Raw genomic sequence first — 17,526 nt, 5'->3', positions numbered from 1 at the left:
ATGGGTCTAGTGAAAAGACCAAATCTCTGTTTGATTAGTGTACCTGAAAGTGATGGGGAGAATGGAATCAACTTGGAAAACACTCTTCAGTATATTATCCAGGAGAACTTCCTCAACCTAGCAAGGCAGGCCAACATTCAAATTCAGGAAATATAGAGAACACCACGAAGATACTCCTCGAGAATAGCAACCCCAAGACACATAGTGGCCAGAATCACCAAGGTTGAAATGAAGGAAAAAATGTAAAGGGCAGACAGAGAGAAAGGTCGGGTTACCCACAAAGGGAAGCATATCAGACTAACATGGATCTCTTGGCAGAAACTCTACAAGCCAGAAGAGAGTGGGGGCCAATATTCAACATTCTTAAAGAAAAGAATTTCCAACCCAGAATTACATATCTAATCTTCATAAGTCAAGGAGAAATAAAATCCTTTACAGAGAGGCAAATGCTGAGAGATTTTTTTCACCACCAGGCCTGCCTTACAAGAGCTCCTGAAGGAAGCAATAAACATGGAAAGGAACAACTGGTACCAGCCACTGCAAAAACATGCCAAATTGTAAAGACCATCAAAGCTAGGAAGAAACTGCTAATCAACTAATGGGCAAAATAACCAGCTAACATCATAATGACAGGATCAAATTCACACAAACAATATTATCTTTAACTGTAAATGGGCTAAATGCCCCAATTAAAAGACACAGACTGGCAAATTGGAGAAAGAGTCAAAACCCATCAGTGTGCTGTATTCAGGAGACCTATCTCACATGCAGAGACACACATAGACTCAAAATAAAGGGATGGAGAAAGATCTACCAACCAAATAGAAAACACACACAAAAAAGCAGGGGTTGCAATCCTAGTCTCTGATAAAACAGACTTTAAATCAACAAAGATCAAAAAAGACAAAGAGGGCCATTACGTAATGGTAAAGGGATCAATTCAACAAGAAGAGCTAACTATCCTAAATATATATGCACCTAATACAGGAGCACCCAGATTCTCCTTAGAAACCTACAAAGAGACTTAGACTCCCACACAATAATAATGGGAGACTTTAACGCCCCACTGTCAACATCAGACAGATCAACGAGACAGAAGGTTAAAAAGGATATCCAGGACTTGAACTCAGCTCTGCACCAAGCAGATCTAATAGACATCCACAGAAATATCCACCCCACATCGACAGAATGTACATTCTTTTCAGCACCACATTGCACTTATGCCAAGATGGACCACATAGTTGGAAGTAAAGCACTCTTCAGCACATGTAAAAGAACAGAAATCACAAGAAACTGTCTCTCAGACCACAGTGCAATCAAATTAGAACTCAGGATTAAGAAACTCACTCAAAACCACACAGCTACATAGAACCTGAACAACCTGCTCCTGAATGACTACCGGGTACATAAAGAAATGAAGGCAGAAATAAAGATGTTCTTTGAAACCAATGAGAACAAAGATACAATGTAACAAAATCTCTGGGACACATTTTTTTTTTTTTTTTTTTTTTTTGAGACGGAGTCTCGCTCTGTCGCCCAAGCTGGAGTGCAGTGGCGCGATCCTGGCTCACTGCAAGCTCCACCTCCTGGGTTCACGCCATTCTCCTGCCTCAGCCTCCCGAGTAGCTGGAACTACAGGCGCCCGCCACCGCGCCCGGCTCATTTTTTGTATTTTTTTAGTAGAGACGGGGACATATTTAAAGCAGTGTGCAGAGGGAAACTTATAGCACTAAATGCCCATAAGAGAAAGCAGGAAAGATCTAAAATCAACACCCTAACATCAAATTAAAAGAACTAGAGAAGCAAGAACAAACATATTCAAAAGCTGGCAGAAGGCAAGAAATAACTAAGATCAGAGCAGAACTGAAGGAGATAGAGACACAAAAAAACCCTCCAAAAAATCAATGAATCCAGTGACTGGTTTTCTGAAAAGATCAACAAAATTGATAGACCACTAGCAAGGCTAATAAAGAAGAAAAGAGAGAAGAATCAAATAGATGCAATAAAAAATGATAAAGGGGATATCACCACTGATCCCACAGAAATACAAACTACCATCAAAGAATACTATAAGCACCTCTACGCAAATAAACTAGAAAATCTAGAAGAAATGGATACATTCCTGGACACATACACCCTCCCAAAACTAAACCAGGAAGAAGTTGAATCTCTGAATAGACCAATAACAGGCTCTGAAATTGAGGCAATAATTAATAGCCTACCAACCGAAAAAAGAAGTCCAGGACCAGATGGATTCAGAGCCAAATTCTACCGGAGGTACAAAGAGGAGCTGGTACCATTCCTTTTGAAACTATTACAATCAATAGAAAAAGAGGGAATCCTTCCTAATTCATTTTATGAAGGCAGCATCATCTTGATATCAAAGCCTGGCAGAGACACAAGAAAAAAAGAGAATTTTAGGCCAATATCCCTGATGAACATTAATGCGAAAGTCCTCCATAAAATACTGGCAAACCGAACCCAGCAGTACATCAAAAAGCTTACCCACCATGATCAAGTCAGCTTCATTCCTGGGATGCAAGGCTCGTTCAACATACACAAATCAATAAACATAATCCATCACATAAACAGAACGAATGACAAAAACCACATGATTATCTCAATAGATGCAGAAAAGGCCTTTGACAAAATTCAACAGCCCTTCATGCTGAAAACTAAATACACTAGGTATTGATGAAATGTATCTCAAAACAATAAGAGCTATTTATGACAAACCCACAGCAAATATCATACTGAATGGGCAAAAACTGGAATTATTCCCTTTGAAAACTGGCACAAGACAGGGATGCCCTCTGCCACCACTCCTGTTCAACATAGTGTTGAAAATTCTGGCCAGGGCAGTCAGGCAAGAGAAAGAAATAAAGGGTATCCAGTTAGAAAAAGAGGAAGCCAAATTGTCCCTGATTGCAGATGACATCATTGTATATTTAGAAAATCCCATTGTCTCAGCCCCAAATCTCCTTAAGCTGATAAGCAACTTCAGCAAAGTCTCAGGATACAAAATCAATGTGCAAAAATCACAAGCATTCTTATACACCAATAGCATTCTTATACACCAATAACAGACAAACAGAGAGTCAAATCATGAGTGAACTCCCATTCACAATTGCTTTGAAGAGAATAAAATACCTAGGAATCCAACTTACAAGGGATGTGAAGGACCTCTTCAAGGAGAATTACAAACCATTGCTCAAAGAAATAAAAGAGGACACAAACAAATGGAAGAACGTTCCATGCTCATGGATAGAAAGAATCAATATCGTGAAAATGGCCATACTGCCCAAGGTAATTTATAGATTCAATGCCATCCCCATCAAGCTACCAATGACTTTCTTCACAGAATTGGAAAAAACTACTTTGCAGTTCATATGGAACCAAAAAAGAGCCTGCATTGCCAAGACAATCCTAAGCCAAAAGAAAAAAGCTGGAGACATCATACTCCCTGACTTGAAACTATACTACAAGGCTACAGTAACCAAAACAGCATGGTACTGGTACCAAAACAGATATGTAGACCATGGAACAGAGCAGAGGCCTTAGAAATAACACCACACATCAGAAACCATCTGATCTTTGACAAACCTGACAAAAACAAGTAATGGGGAGAGAATTCCCTATTTAATAAATGGTTCTGGGAAAACTGGCTAGTGATATGTAGAAAGCTGAAATTGGATCCCTTCCTTACCCCTTATACAAAAACTAATTCAAGATTGATTAAAGACTTAAATGTTAGACCTAAAATCGTAAAAACCCTAGAAGAAAACCTAGGCAATACCATTCAGGACATAGGCATGGACAAGGACTTCATGACTAAAACACCAAAAGCAATGGCAAAATAGAAAAATGGGATCTAATTTAACTAAAGAGCTTCTGCACAGCAAAATAAACTACCATCAGAGTGAACAGGCAACCTACAGAATGGGAGAAAATTTTTGCAATCTACCCATCTGACAAAGGGCTGATATCCAGAATCTACAAAGAACTTAAACAAATTTACAAGAAAAACACAAACAACCCCATCAAAAAGTGGGCAAAGGATATGAACATACACTTCACAAAAGAAGACATTTATACAGCCAACAGACACATGAAAAAAATGCTCATCATCACTGGTCATCAGAGAAATGCAAATCAAAACCACAATGAGATACCATCTCACACCAGTTAGAATGGTGATCATTAAAAAGGAAAGAACAGATACTGGAGAGGATGTGGAGAAATAGGAATGCTTTTACATTGTTGATGGGAGTGTAAACTAGTTCAATCATTGTGAAAGACAGTGTGGGATTCCTCAAGGATCTAGGACTGGATATACCATTTGACCTAGCGATCCCATTACTGGGTATATACCCAAAGGATTATAAATCATGTTATTATAAAGAAACATGCACACATATGTTTATTGTGGCACTATTCACAATAACAAAGACTTGGAACCTACCCAGATGTCCACCAATGAAGGACTGGATTGAGAAAATGTGGTGTATATACACCATGGAATACGATGCAACCATAAAAAAGGATGAGTTCATGTTCTTCACGGGAATATGGATGCAGCCGGAAACTATCATTCTTGGCAAACTATCACAAGGGCAGAAAACCAAACACCGCATGTTCTCACTCATAGGTGGGAATTGAACAATGAGAACACTTGGACACAGGGCCTGGCATGGGGTGGGGGCAGGGGAAGGGATAGCATTAGGAGAAATACCTAATGTAAATGACGAGTTAATTTGTGCAGCAAACCAACATGGCACATGTGTGCCTATGGAACAAACCTGCACATTGTGCACATGTATCCTGGAACTTAAAGTATAATTTAAAAAGAAAGAAAGAAAAAATACAAGGTGAGCCAAAAAGAAGAGAAGGGAGACATAATCAATATAATTTGGGACATTTAGTATGGAGAGAAACAAGAAGAGCATACAGGGGAACAAGGATCATTTTCTTTAAATCTCTGAAGCTCTTAAGTAGTACCATTCAGGACATAGGCATGGGCAAAGACTTCATGTCTAAAACACCAAAAGCAACGGCAGCAAAAGCCAAAATTGACAAATGGGATCTCATTAAACTAAAGAGCTTCTGCACAGCAAAAGAAACTACCATCAGAGTGAACAGGCAACCTACAGAATGGGAGAAAATTTTTGCAATCTACTCATCTGACAAAGGGCTAATATCCAGAACCTACAAAGAACTCAAACAAATTTACAAGAAAAAAACAAACAACCCCATCAAAAAGTGGGCAAAGGATATGAACAGACATTTCTCAAAAGAAGACATTCATACAGCCAACAGACACATGAAAAAATGCTCATCATCACTGGCCATCAGAGAAATGCAAATCAAAACCACAATGAGATACCATCTCACACCAGTTAGAATGGCAATCATTAAAAAGTCAGGAAACAACAGGTGCTGGAGAGGATGTGGAGAAATAGGAACACTTTTACACTGTTGGTGGGATTGTAAACTAGTTCAACCATTATGGAAAACAGTATGGCGATTCCTCAAGGATCTAGAACTAGATGTACCATATGACCCAGCCATCCCATTACTGGGTATATACCCAAAGGATTATAAATTATGCTGCTCTAAAGACACATGCACATGTATGTTTATTGCAGCACTATTCACAATAGCAAAGACTTGGAATCAACCCAAATGTCCATCAGTGACAGACTGGATTAAGAAAATGTGGCACATATACACCATGGAATACTATGCAGCCATAAAAAAGGATGAGTTTGAGTCCTTTGTAGGGACTTGGATGCAGCTGGAATCCATCATTCTTAGCAAACTATCACAAGAACAGAAAACCAAACACCGCATGTTCTCACTCATAGGTGGGAACTGAACAATGAGATCACTCGGACTCAGGAAGGGGAGCATCACACACTGGGGCCTATCATGGGGAGGGGGGAGGGGGGAGGGATTGCATTGGGAGTTATACCTGATGTAAATGACGAGTTGATGGGTGCAGCACAGCAACATGGCACAAGTATACATATGTAACAAACCTGCACGTTATGCACATGTACCCTACAACTTAAAGTATAATAATAATAAATAAATTTTAAAAAAATTAAAAAAAAAATCTTAAAAGGAACAGAAGGCAGACTTTGTTGTGTGGGTCCAAAGGGTAGCACTAAGATAAATGTGCATGTTTGTGCTGGGGTGGAGCAGCTAGAAATGGAAAACATATTATGAGCAATATACTCAACATAAATACAGTGATCACTTGCTGATCGGCTCATCTTTATTTATTATTTCAGATTAGCAGCAAGCAGAAGTACTATAGGATCTGGCAAATGAGTTCCCTACCAATGGGAGTCCTACTGAGGTTTAAGGGTGTGTGTGATCATATATATGTGTACATTATGCATATATGTGCAGACCACTTAAGGATCATCCAAGCACTTCCAATACTGCAGTAAATTTGCAAAAGGAAAAAATAATTGTATTTACCTTTTGTTTCAGAAGATAACATTGGAAGGAAATTAAATCCCTGAAGCAAACAAAGAAAGAGCCAAGCAGCAACTGTAAACAGTTCTATAAAAAGAGAAGAAAAATTCCTTCTTATCTTCCATTAATTAATATGTCATATTTGTCTCTATTAAGAATTCTGTCAACAGAGGCTAGACTCTGTATATTGTGGCCCTCATGAGTTTCAGTTTAATTCACTGGCCTTTACACTTAATCAAATGAAATGGGAAACTCCTAGTCATTCCTTCACATAGAGGAGCTGAAGTGGTGAGTGGATACTGTCTTCAGTGTCTAGGACCCAAGACCTTAGACATCTGTGTGAGTTCTACCCGTTTGGCCTTATGGGTGGCTCATGTGATCTAGTCTCAGAAATAGTATTAAGCAGCAGCATTAGCTAACATGTACTAAACGCTGAATCTGTTCTAACTACTGGTCTAAATACTATCTCCTTAAATTCTCAGAGCAATTCTGAAGTATCATTATCTCAGTTTTCCAGAAGAAACAGGTACAAAGGCACACAAAGAGCAGTGGCGGAGCCTAAATCCAAACTTAGTCATGATTTTAACTACTATATCATATTTCATCAGGGTTCTTCTCCATGTGTTGTCAGGTGCCTTGCCCCAAGACAACTCGATTTCTTAGCCAGAAAATGGGGCTAGACATCAAGGCCTAGTGGTCCCCATGTAGAACACTGGAGTCATGTCAAATATCCCTGCTTTTGCCTGGGCTTGGAGTAGAGGCCTATGGATGGTAACATAAATTCAGAGCCCTCTCTCACTTATGATACCAGGATGCAGTAACAATCCCTTTTCCACACCTGACTGCATGAAGGATTTCTGGTTGATGCAAATCTGGTGCCATTCTTATTTCTAACCTGTTCGCTTTCATTGAAAAGGCAAACATTGATTGTTAGGAAAGAAACAGTGTGGGGAACAGCAGGAAAATAATGTTGGGAAGTTTGGTCTAGTAGGTAGCTGGTCTGGTACACTGAACACCAAATCCCTTCTTCCTCCATTTCTATCCCATTTGGAAAGAGTCTGACGGGTAAGAAAATTGGAATAGAGGAAGTGGTGTTGAATGAAGAGGAGAGGAAAGAAGGATGGAAGAGAAAAAAGAAATAGAAGAAAGGTACTTAGAAGAGGATTGGAGGAGGCAATATAGATAGAAGACCTTCCTTGGTCACTTTAGAGTTAAGATTGCCATCAAGCCATCCTATCCAATAACTCTTGAGTCCCACCATAACCAGTGTATTTGTCTGTTCTCACACTGCTATGAAGAAATACCCGAGACTGGGTAGTTTTTTTTTTTTTTAATTTTTTTTTAGCAAAGATTTAATCTTTTTTTCCTATTATACTTTAAGTTCTAGGGTACATGTGCACAACGTGCAGGTTTGTTACATATGTATACATGTGCCATGTTGGTGTGCTGCACCCATCAACTCATCAGCACCTATCAACTCGTCATTTACATCAGTTATAACTCCCAATGCCATCCCTCCCCCCTCCCACCTCCCCATAATAGGTCCTGGTGTGTGATGTTCCCCTTCCCATGTCCAAGTGATCTCATTGTTCAATTCCCACCTATGAGTGAGAACATGCGGTGTTTGGTTTTCTGTTCTTGCGAAAGTTTGCTGAGAATGATGGTTTCCAGCTGCACCCATGTCCCTACAAAGGACACAAACTCATCCTTTTTCATGGCTGCATAGTATTCCATGGTGTATATGTGCCACATTTTCTTCATCCAGTCTGTCACTCATGGACATTTGGGTTGATTCCAAGTCTTCGCTATTGTGAATAGTGCCACAATAAACATATGTGTGCATGTGTCTTTATAGCAGCATGATTTATAATCCTTTGGGTATATACCCAGTAATGCGATGGCTGGGTCATATGGTATTTCTAGTTCTAGATCCTTGAGGAATCGCCATACTGTTTTCCACAATGGTTGAACTAGTTTACAATCCCACCAACAGTGTAAAAGTGTTCCTATTTCTCCACATCCTCTCCAGCACCTGTTGTTTCCTGACTTTTTAATGATTGCCATTCTAACTGGTGTGAGATGGTATCTCACTGTGGTTTTGATTTGCATTTCTCTGATGGCCAGTGATGACAAGCATTTTTTCATGTGAGACTGGGTAATTTATAAAGTAAATAGGTTTAATTGTCTCACAGCTTTGCATGGCTTGGGAGACCTCAAGAAACTTACAATCATGGTGGAAGGCACCTCTTCACAGGGCGACAGGAGAGAGAATGAGTGCCAGCAGGGGAAATGCCAGACACTTATAAAACCATCAAATATTATGAGATTCACTCATTATCATGAGAACAGCATGGGGAAAACCGCCCTCACGATTCAATTACCACCACCTGGTCCTGCCTTGACACATGGGAATTATGGGGATTACAATTCAAGGTGAGATTTGGAGGGGGACACAGAGTCAAACCATATCACCTATAAATTTTATAGACTTTCCCTACTATCTCTCTTCTTATCTGTAGGATGTTGGAAGTCTGCATGACTATCTTACAATTTTACAACCATATTGATGTAGAAAGTTATTCTGTATCAGCAATGTTTTTGCCTGAAATATTGGATTCAAATATAATGGTGGTTTCTTCCATTAATGAATGTATTTTGTTTTATGTATTTGGGGATAGGACAATTGGAGGTCATTATGTCACACAGTAGGTATAGGGCCTTTGCTTCTTTAGCCAAAGAGCCTGGAAATGTGTCTGAAGGGAGAAACCTTAAGGGAGCATATTCTGGGTTTTGAAGTTTTGTCTCTTCTCCTTCAAGTACAGAAATAGCTCCAAAGAATCCTCTGCTCTTGATGAGACCCCAGCTATTTAAAACACAGTTCTAGTTTCAGAGACATGTTATTTTCTGATTAAACTTGGGAGTAAATTGTGTCTTTTGGTGAATTGATTATAGTGTTGATTATTATTAAATGATACTCATAGTCTCTTCTCAAAATGGGAATGTTTATGGATGAATGTATTGGCCTTAAGTATATTGAACACATAAATGCCTGAGTAGGGGCACAATATATTAAGCCTAAGGAATGGTTCTGGAAAGTGGGAAATCAACGAGAGCTAAAATACATTTGGGCCAAAACTCAGGTCTGGATGAGTACAGCTAATATGATACAGATGGAGTAGATGTGTTCCCTACCTTTCTGTGAAAGAAAAGAAATAGCACCATAAACTGCAGTAGCCAGCTCTATTATAGACATACATCAAGTCTTGTGTAGGCTTTACTCCTGTTAACTGTGTTACTAGTGTGCTCAATTCAGGTCAGCTGTGGTGGGCTGGAGTGAGACTTGTTTGGTTTACTGTAATCTTGAGGTGTCTGGTAGGCTGAAATGGGCTTTGCAAGGCTGGGATAGCCTGCCTTATCTCATGCTCCATTTGAGGTATGCAGGAATGGGTAGGCTAACTGGGCTGCAGTGGGGGTAAATAGGGCTGAAAGAAGCAGGAAAAGAGAAACTCAGTAGTGGAAAAACTTCACTTCTCTGGGTAACTGCTGTTCTGGATGTTTTTGTCTCCCCACAATCTGTATGCTGCAATTTATGTGATAGTACTAAGAGTTGAGGCCTTTAGAAGGTGATTAGGTCAGGAGGGCTCCACCCTCATGATTGGTATTAGTGCTCTTATAAAAGAAGCTTGAGCAAGCTCCCTAGCCCCTTCCATCATGTGAGGACATGGAAGTCACCATCTATGAGGAATGGACCCTCACCAGACACTGAATCTGCTGGTGCCTTGATAGAAGACTTCCCAGACTCCAGAACTGTGAGCAATGAATTTACGTTCTTTATAAATTACCCAGTCTGAGGTATTTTGTTGTAACAGCCTGAATGGACTAAGACAGTATTAATTTCCAATTTGGCAAATATGCGATGTGTGATGAGATTAATCCATTCATGCAAAACTTGATGTTTAATGAGCACCATCTGAGTAATAAACCTTTCAGAAGTTCTTGGGTTAGGTGGGAAGATTGACAAGTAAAACAAATGGTTACAGTGAAGGAAAGTCAATGCAAAGAGTGTATCAAATGATATCAATTATCTCCAAATATGGGACACTTAACCCCCCAAAAGATTATTTCTCAGTCATGCAAAGTCTATTGTGGATCCAGGCAACTCTCCAGGGCAGTGGGTCCTCCATATATTAGCTCATCATTCCAGACTTTTTCAGTTTTATTGTAGCACCACATCAATGTGTGTTTTTATGATCATCATGGCATGGAGGGTCTTGCATTAGACATTAATTGTTCCAGCCATGAGACACACATATTACTTTCTCCCACAGCCAGAACCATTCCTATTGCCCCTCTCTACTTTAAAAAGGCAGGGGAGTGGAAGCACAATCATCCTATCTTCCTAGAAGTGGAAGAGTGTTGGATATTGCAACATTTGTAACCTACTACAGGTAAGGGTAAGCCCAGTGAGAGCTCAGCTCCTGTGAATGTCAGGGATCTCTAAGGGCCCTATCTAAACTTTGTTGTTTTGGTATTCTGCTGTCATTTTCAATGATATCTAAAGGGATAGACTTTGAATCTGTACCCAGCATGTTCCCTGTGAAGAGATAGCACAGATGAGAAGTTTTTGAGGGGTTTTCCTTTCTCAGAAGGAGTAAGTTGGCTGTCATTCAGAGTACTGCACTGGACTCTCTCTGAGCTAAGACAAAAACCTTTCCTGACACTCTGCTTTTCTACTTTCTTTCACACAGATGCAGTGACTGAAGTGAAGACTGACATCTACGTGACCAGTTTTGGCCCTGTGTCAGACACTGACATGGTAAGTTCTTGCAAAGTTAAATGTAAAAGAGGATGCACTAGACCAAAGAAAATAAATTGGAGCTTTCCTAAGGCAGGGCCTTGTAGCTATATTCTAAGGAGTGGTCTTTTCTCATACGAATTTCCTACCCTCGCCACCCTACATTTAGCCAAGTCCATCTTTGCCCTGCTCTCCTCACCTATTCACATGTAATATATACAACCCTTTCAGGGGTGCCCTTATCTTTCTCCCACGACACATCGTTCAAAACTTGGTTTGGCTCCCTATCCTCAATTAAACCTTCCCTGACTTCTCCCTTCACACTCTGCTGGCACCACACATACTGGTACAGATAGGTCATATTAGGAGAGAATTGTGGTGGGGATTCTCAGTAAAGCAGCTTAGTAAAACAGACTTTCAAGAAGTCTGTTCCTTGCAACTGGGCTTCATCCACTAGGGACATGGACTGGCCAAAATGATACAAATAGTTTGGAGAAAGAATCTAAATCACTTCTGGAAACTATTCTTTGTACAGATTTGGGCATGGAGAGAGTTTCACTGCAGACTCAAAAAGGGACAGGGCAGGGCACAGCAGAGCTAGCAAAAGGTGGCCCCTTTTCTCACCATTATCCATTGTCTTCAAAACAAAGAATACAGTGGAGAGTTGAAGCAGAAGGCCCCACTCAAATAGATAACCTATCAATATATAGTGAGTATCAAATATTCAACTGAATAATTATGATTTAGAGACACAAAGAAGCTATTATCTGCTTTGTATACCTGGCCATTATTAGATGCTCAATAAGTTTTTGTTGAATGACTGACTTTGTGTTGCAAATAAAAATCCTAGTATCAGGGAAAATATATTTGAAGATAATGAAATGCCCATGTTCACTACTTAGAGTTTTTTCTGTATGTCTATTTTCAGTGGAACTACTACTTGGCAGGGGACAAAGCTTCTTTCCACCTGTTGGACTAACACAAACAGTTGTATAGGGAAGTGGTAGAGGTTTTCTTATAGGTAATGCAGAGCCATTGGGTAGATTTTGTTAGGACAGTAAAAATATATGTGTTGTTTTGGAATGATTGATCTGGTGATCTGTGCAGGATGGAGTACAAAGGGGAAAAGTCTGGAGCCTGACAGTTGATTTAGGCCTGTTGATTTTACATGACTCTTCAATCAGCTGCAAGATCTAGGAGTCAGTTGGAAATGCTGGCTAGTTCTCAGGAGAAGAAATAATCAGTATGTGAATGTTTGGAAGTCCAGGCATGGGTAAAGGAGAGGTCTGAACCTTGTCTTTCAAGTGTAGAATAAAGAGAAGGGTACATTAGACTTCCTTTGAACTCCTCTAGGGCAAGTACCAAGTTTCCATGGCTTCCCTGGCACTTAACAGCATTTGACACACAGGGAGAGCTCATTAAGGGGTATGTATGATATGAGGAATGGAGGAGATGGCTCTTTCTTAGGGATAGCAAGAAAGCCTGTATGTCTTCCTTACCCTCTGTCAACTTGTTGACTAGTAATTCCCACAGGCATGTGTTAAAATCCAGGCATGTGTTAAAATTGTTGCCGGTTGATCATTCAACAAGCACTCCTTAGGAGCCCATCTGTGCATTAAAGGGCCCTAGGAAGCTCTATATTCAGAGATCTCACAGGCCATTGGAAACAACCATACTCACTAGGTGTATGTAGCTCTTTTTCTATTGTTGGGAATTAATTAGGATGTTTATTAAAAAGATAAATGAAGTGGCTCTTCACACACACATACACTCACTCACTCATTTTCATTCATGCACCAACAACCACAAATAACATTCAGACAAATATACATACACATAACAAATACATATAGGGTACACAGCCCACACACGATTCTAGGAATTCTATAGACACACACAGGCAAACAGATACCTAAACCCAGGCATACCAGAGAAGGACACACACAGTCCCTGTTCCAGCCAGCTCCTCACTCTGCTGCTTCCTCACCATAGCAGGTGTGTATGGGTGTGCCCAGGCTCTGGAGACATTTCTAAAAATTGGAACTTTCTGTCTATCTCTCTTGAAATTTCATGTTAAATTGCTTGTTTGTTCTTATTCTACATTATTTAGCTGAAGCAACAGAATGGCACCTTCCTGATACAGAGGGCAGAGTTTGATCAAATGAATTTCACATTATTTTTAGCTGCATGTCCATCCTGTCACAAGGCAGAATAACTACAATCACTCTGGCTAAAAAGCATATTTAGGGTGTTTTGAGAAATGTTTTTTTTTTGTACTACTAAGTAGATTGTTCAATTGATCCCAGGGTCAGGGATGCATTTGGGTAAAACATTAGGCAGTCTTCTGACTTTGGCAACTAGTTTCACCAAGAATGCAGGCTCCCCTGAGACCACAGACTACTTGGAAAAGTTGATGAAAATATGGGCTGCCTGGATTCTTTGCTCATTTCCAGGAAAAGAGGGAGTTTTGGCCCAAAATGCTTTCCTAAGGAAATAGAGGCAGTCTTTTGTTCATAAAGGGGGAAATTATGCTGCCACTTTGAACATTGACATACCACCACCCATAATATTTTACACCCACTACATTCCTTGGCCAAATACTGGCCCTTACAGACACAGCTTCTCAGCATTTTTGACAAAAGCTCCATGAAGGTATAAGCCATGTCTGTTTTGTTCATACTAATACCATAAATGTCTGACTCAGTGTTTGGTACATGGTAAACTCCCAACTTTTTATTAAGTGCAAGAATAAATGAGATGGAACAAATCAAATTTGAGGGAAAAATAATGACTGTGTTCCTCCACTTAGCTGAAAAATTTTCAAAGACAGAAAACATGTCAGGGACATCTCTGTTTCTCCAGTATTTAGCACAGAACCTGACAGAGGTCCTCTGTATGTGTTTGTTGAGATGATATTAAACATTAGTTGCAAGCCTTTCAGATAAAGAGTGAAAATAGCTTTCCTCAGGAGACAATGGTGATTATTAAGACTGGTGAGTCAATGATTGATGACTCCAAGCTTCAGCTACTAGGTTTGGTGGCTTCTCCACTCATGAAAATAAGGAACTATGACAGCAGGGAACTGAGCAAAGATGAAAGCTAAACATTGGTAGATGTTTCTAAGGAGAAAGTCAGAAGGATTATAGTAATCATTCTAGACAACAGATTCAGATAACATACATTCTGATATGACAACTACTTATGAAAATTATGCAGTTATCCTAGTATCCAAACACCATGAAGAAAAAAAAACCTGTTAATTAAAAGGACAGTAGCACAGGGATCTCTTTCCTGGGTGGCAGTAGACTTGAAATTATTATACCTGTTTCCTCTCTAGTACTGGAAAAAGTAGCTATGTCTACTTCAAATTCTCCCTTACTGGCAGTCTGAGGCACAGACTGGATGAAAATCTTTGTCATTTTATGCCGTCAATTTCTCTGTGTAGAGAAAAAATAAATATGATCATCCAACGTTTTAAAATCTTAAAAATGTGCCGTATGTCTTCTTATGGCATATTATCTAAAAAATAATATTTAAAGATACAAGAAAAGTTACTTGTGTACCTTACCCTGATACCATTTCTCTGTTTCCCTCCCTCCTCAAAGATATTCACAACCATGAAGTTGCTTTTGTCTTTTTGTCATTTATATGCATACGTTATAAATAAGAATGTATATATCACATACATTCATAAATAACAAATAATGGCTTTTGTATTTTGAAACTTTTATATAAAACTCATCCATAGTATGTGTATCATTTTGCAACTTATTTTTTACCATGTATTAAAAGCTCTACTTTTTAATGTATTTTACTCTAATTCATTTATTTTAACTATCAAAGATTATTATATTGTATGAATATGTATTCATACATTCATCCATTCTGTTGTTAATGTGTATTTGGGCTGTTTCCTTTTTTGGCTATTAAAAAGCAGTAATACAACAAACATTCTTGTACACGTATTTTTGTGAACATTTTTTAGTTTCTTTAGGGTGTGTACCTAAAGATAAAATTTGTGGTTTGTTAGGGCTTGCACATTTTTACCTTTTTTCAGTTTAGGGCCAAATACTCTTATGATGAATCGTATCAATTTATAATCCCAATAGCAGTGTGTGAGAGCTCAATTTCTCTGCACTTTTGCTAATGTTTTGTATTGTTATACTTTATTTTTGACACTGTGATGGGTATAACATGGTATCTAATTTATTTTGTTTGCATTTTTCTGATTACCTTTGAGGTTTAAGCATCTTTTTATATGTTTAGTAATCAATCTGTACCACTAAAGACAAGATGGCTTTGCCACCACCTTGTTTATTGTCTATGTCTTTTGAATCAGCAAAAGTCTAAACTCTAGGCGACACTGTTTCTTCATATTGCCACTTTTGTATTAAAGTTTCCTGTGGGCTGTGTGTGTGTGTTTAATAATGAATGTATTTGAAATTTTTTAACTCTTCCTTTGGCCTGTATTAAGATGATTGCATGAATTTTCTCCTCTAATCTGTTAATGTTATTAATTAATTACATCAATAGATTTCCTAATGTTAGGCCATCTTTTCATTCCTTAAAAAAATATGATTTTACAGGGAGGTATAACTTTTTATATATTTTTAAGTTAGTTTTACTATTATTTTATTCTTAGTATTTGTGTGTATGTTCATAAGTATTCCCAAATTAACTGTCTCTCATTCATATCTATCCATCTATAGGTATCCTATAAATATATATATAATTTATTTACAGGATATAAATTATTTACTTATTTTGAGACAGAATATTGCTCTGTTGCCCAGGCTGGAGTGCAGTTGCATGATCTCAGCTCACTGCAACTTCTGCCTCCCAGGTTCAAGCAATTCTCCTGCCTCAGCCTCCCCAGTAGCTAGGATTACAGGCATGCACCACCAAACCCGGCTAATTTTTGTATTTTTTAGTAGAGACAGGGTTTCACCATGTTGGCCAGGCTGGCTGATCTCGAACTCCTGACCTCGTGATCTGCCTGCCTCAGCCTCCCAAAGTGCTGGGATTACAGGTATGAGCAACCACACCCAACCTTAGTTTTTTTTAATTTAAAATAAATATGTAAATATATATATACTTTATATTTAAAGCAAATAAGTAAATATATTTATTTTAGGTTTAAATTAAATAATATAGAATTATAAATGTATACATTTATCATACATATGAATATATTTCTATAAATATATTTATATCCTATAAATAAATATATATGTAAAACATATGCCACACACACACACACACACACCCCAAAGTAGAATAAACAGTGTAATTGGGCTCCATGTACCCATATTCTTACCCCTACCCATAACAATTCTCCCTGTCTTGTTTTCTCGATTAAACTTATCAGAAATTTTCTGTATCATTAGTGTTTTCTTTTTTTTTTTTTTTTTTGAGACGGAGTCTCGCTCTGTCGCCCAGGCTGGAGTGCAGTGGCCAGATCTCAGCTCACTGCAAGCTCCGCCTCCCGGGTTCCCGCCATTCTCCTCCCGAGTAGCTGGGACCACAGGCGCCGCCACCTCGCCCAGCTAATTTTTTGTGTTTTTAGTAGAGACGGGGTTTCGCCGTGTTAGCCAGGATGGTCTCGATCTCCTGACCTTGTGATCCGCCCGTCTCGGCCTCCCAAAGTGCTGGGATTACAGGCTTGAGCCACCGCGCCCGGCCCATCATTAGTGTTTTCAAAGTAACCTTATTTTTGTTTTGTTCTTCATCTGTATTATTTATTTTTGTTTTCTGTTTCACTGATTTTTTGCTCTTATTTGGATCATCTCTTTCTTTACTTTCCTTGGGGTATTCTGTGGTCCTTTTGGTTTCCTGAGGTAGATTAACTTATTGGTTTTCCTTTTCCTTAAAGGCTATCTTTAAGGCATCTTTATGGATATCAATTTCCCTCGAAGCATCACTTTAAGAGCCCCAAACAAGATTTCATATGTAAACATTTTCACTATTGTTCACTTCTAAAGATTTTCAAATATCCTTTAAGGTTTCTTTTTTGTTTCTTGAAATTTGTTTAGTGTTTTTCAATTTCCAACTATAAAACTTTTTGTTATTGATTCTTAATTTAATGCCTCATATTGAAAGAGAATGGTCTGTAGGATGTAAAACCTTTTCGTGTTTCTTGAGATTTGCCCTGTATCTTAGCACATGGTCATTTTTTTTGTCAGGGGTGGGGTGGGAAGTAAGTGTGCTGTGTGTGTTTTACTTGGTGTTAAGTAGATAAGTTTATGAGT

General features: G+C 38.8%; 1 protein-coding gene across 4 annotated transcripts in view; it reads left to right on the top strand.

Annotated features, from left to right (window-relative positions):
* GABRA3 (gamma-aminobutyric acid type A receptor subunit alpha3) overlaps nt 1-17,526 on the top strand; it is a 289,983-nt gene that overhangs the window by 161,975 nt on the left and 110,482 nt on the right. For all 4 annotated transcript variants that reach the window (XM_045383325.3, XM_005594853.5, XM_005594854.5 and 1 more), the window contains one exon: nt 11,232-11,299. In XM_045383325.3, coding sequence (XP_045239260.1) covers nt 11,297-11,299 — 3 coding nt within the window. In that variant the 5' untranslated portion in view covers nt 11,232-11,296. The remainder of the gene's footprint in view (nt 1-11,231; nt 11,300-17,526) is intronic.

The sequence above is a fragment of the Macaca fascicularis genome, chromosome X (assembly GCF_037993035.2).
Source record: "Macaca fascicularis isolate 582-1 chromosome X, T2T-MFA8v1.1".
Classification (NCBI taxonomy): domain Eukaryota; kingdom Metazoa; phylum Chordata; class Mammalia; order Primates; family Cercopithecidae; genus Macaca; species Macaca fascicularis.
This window is presented reverse-complemented; position numbering and strand designations above follow the sequence as displayed.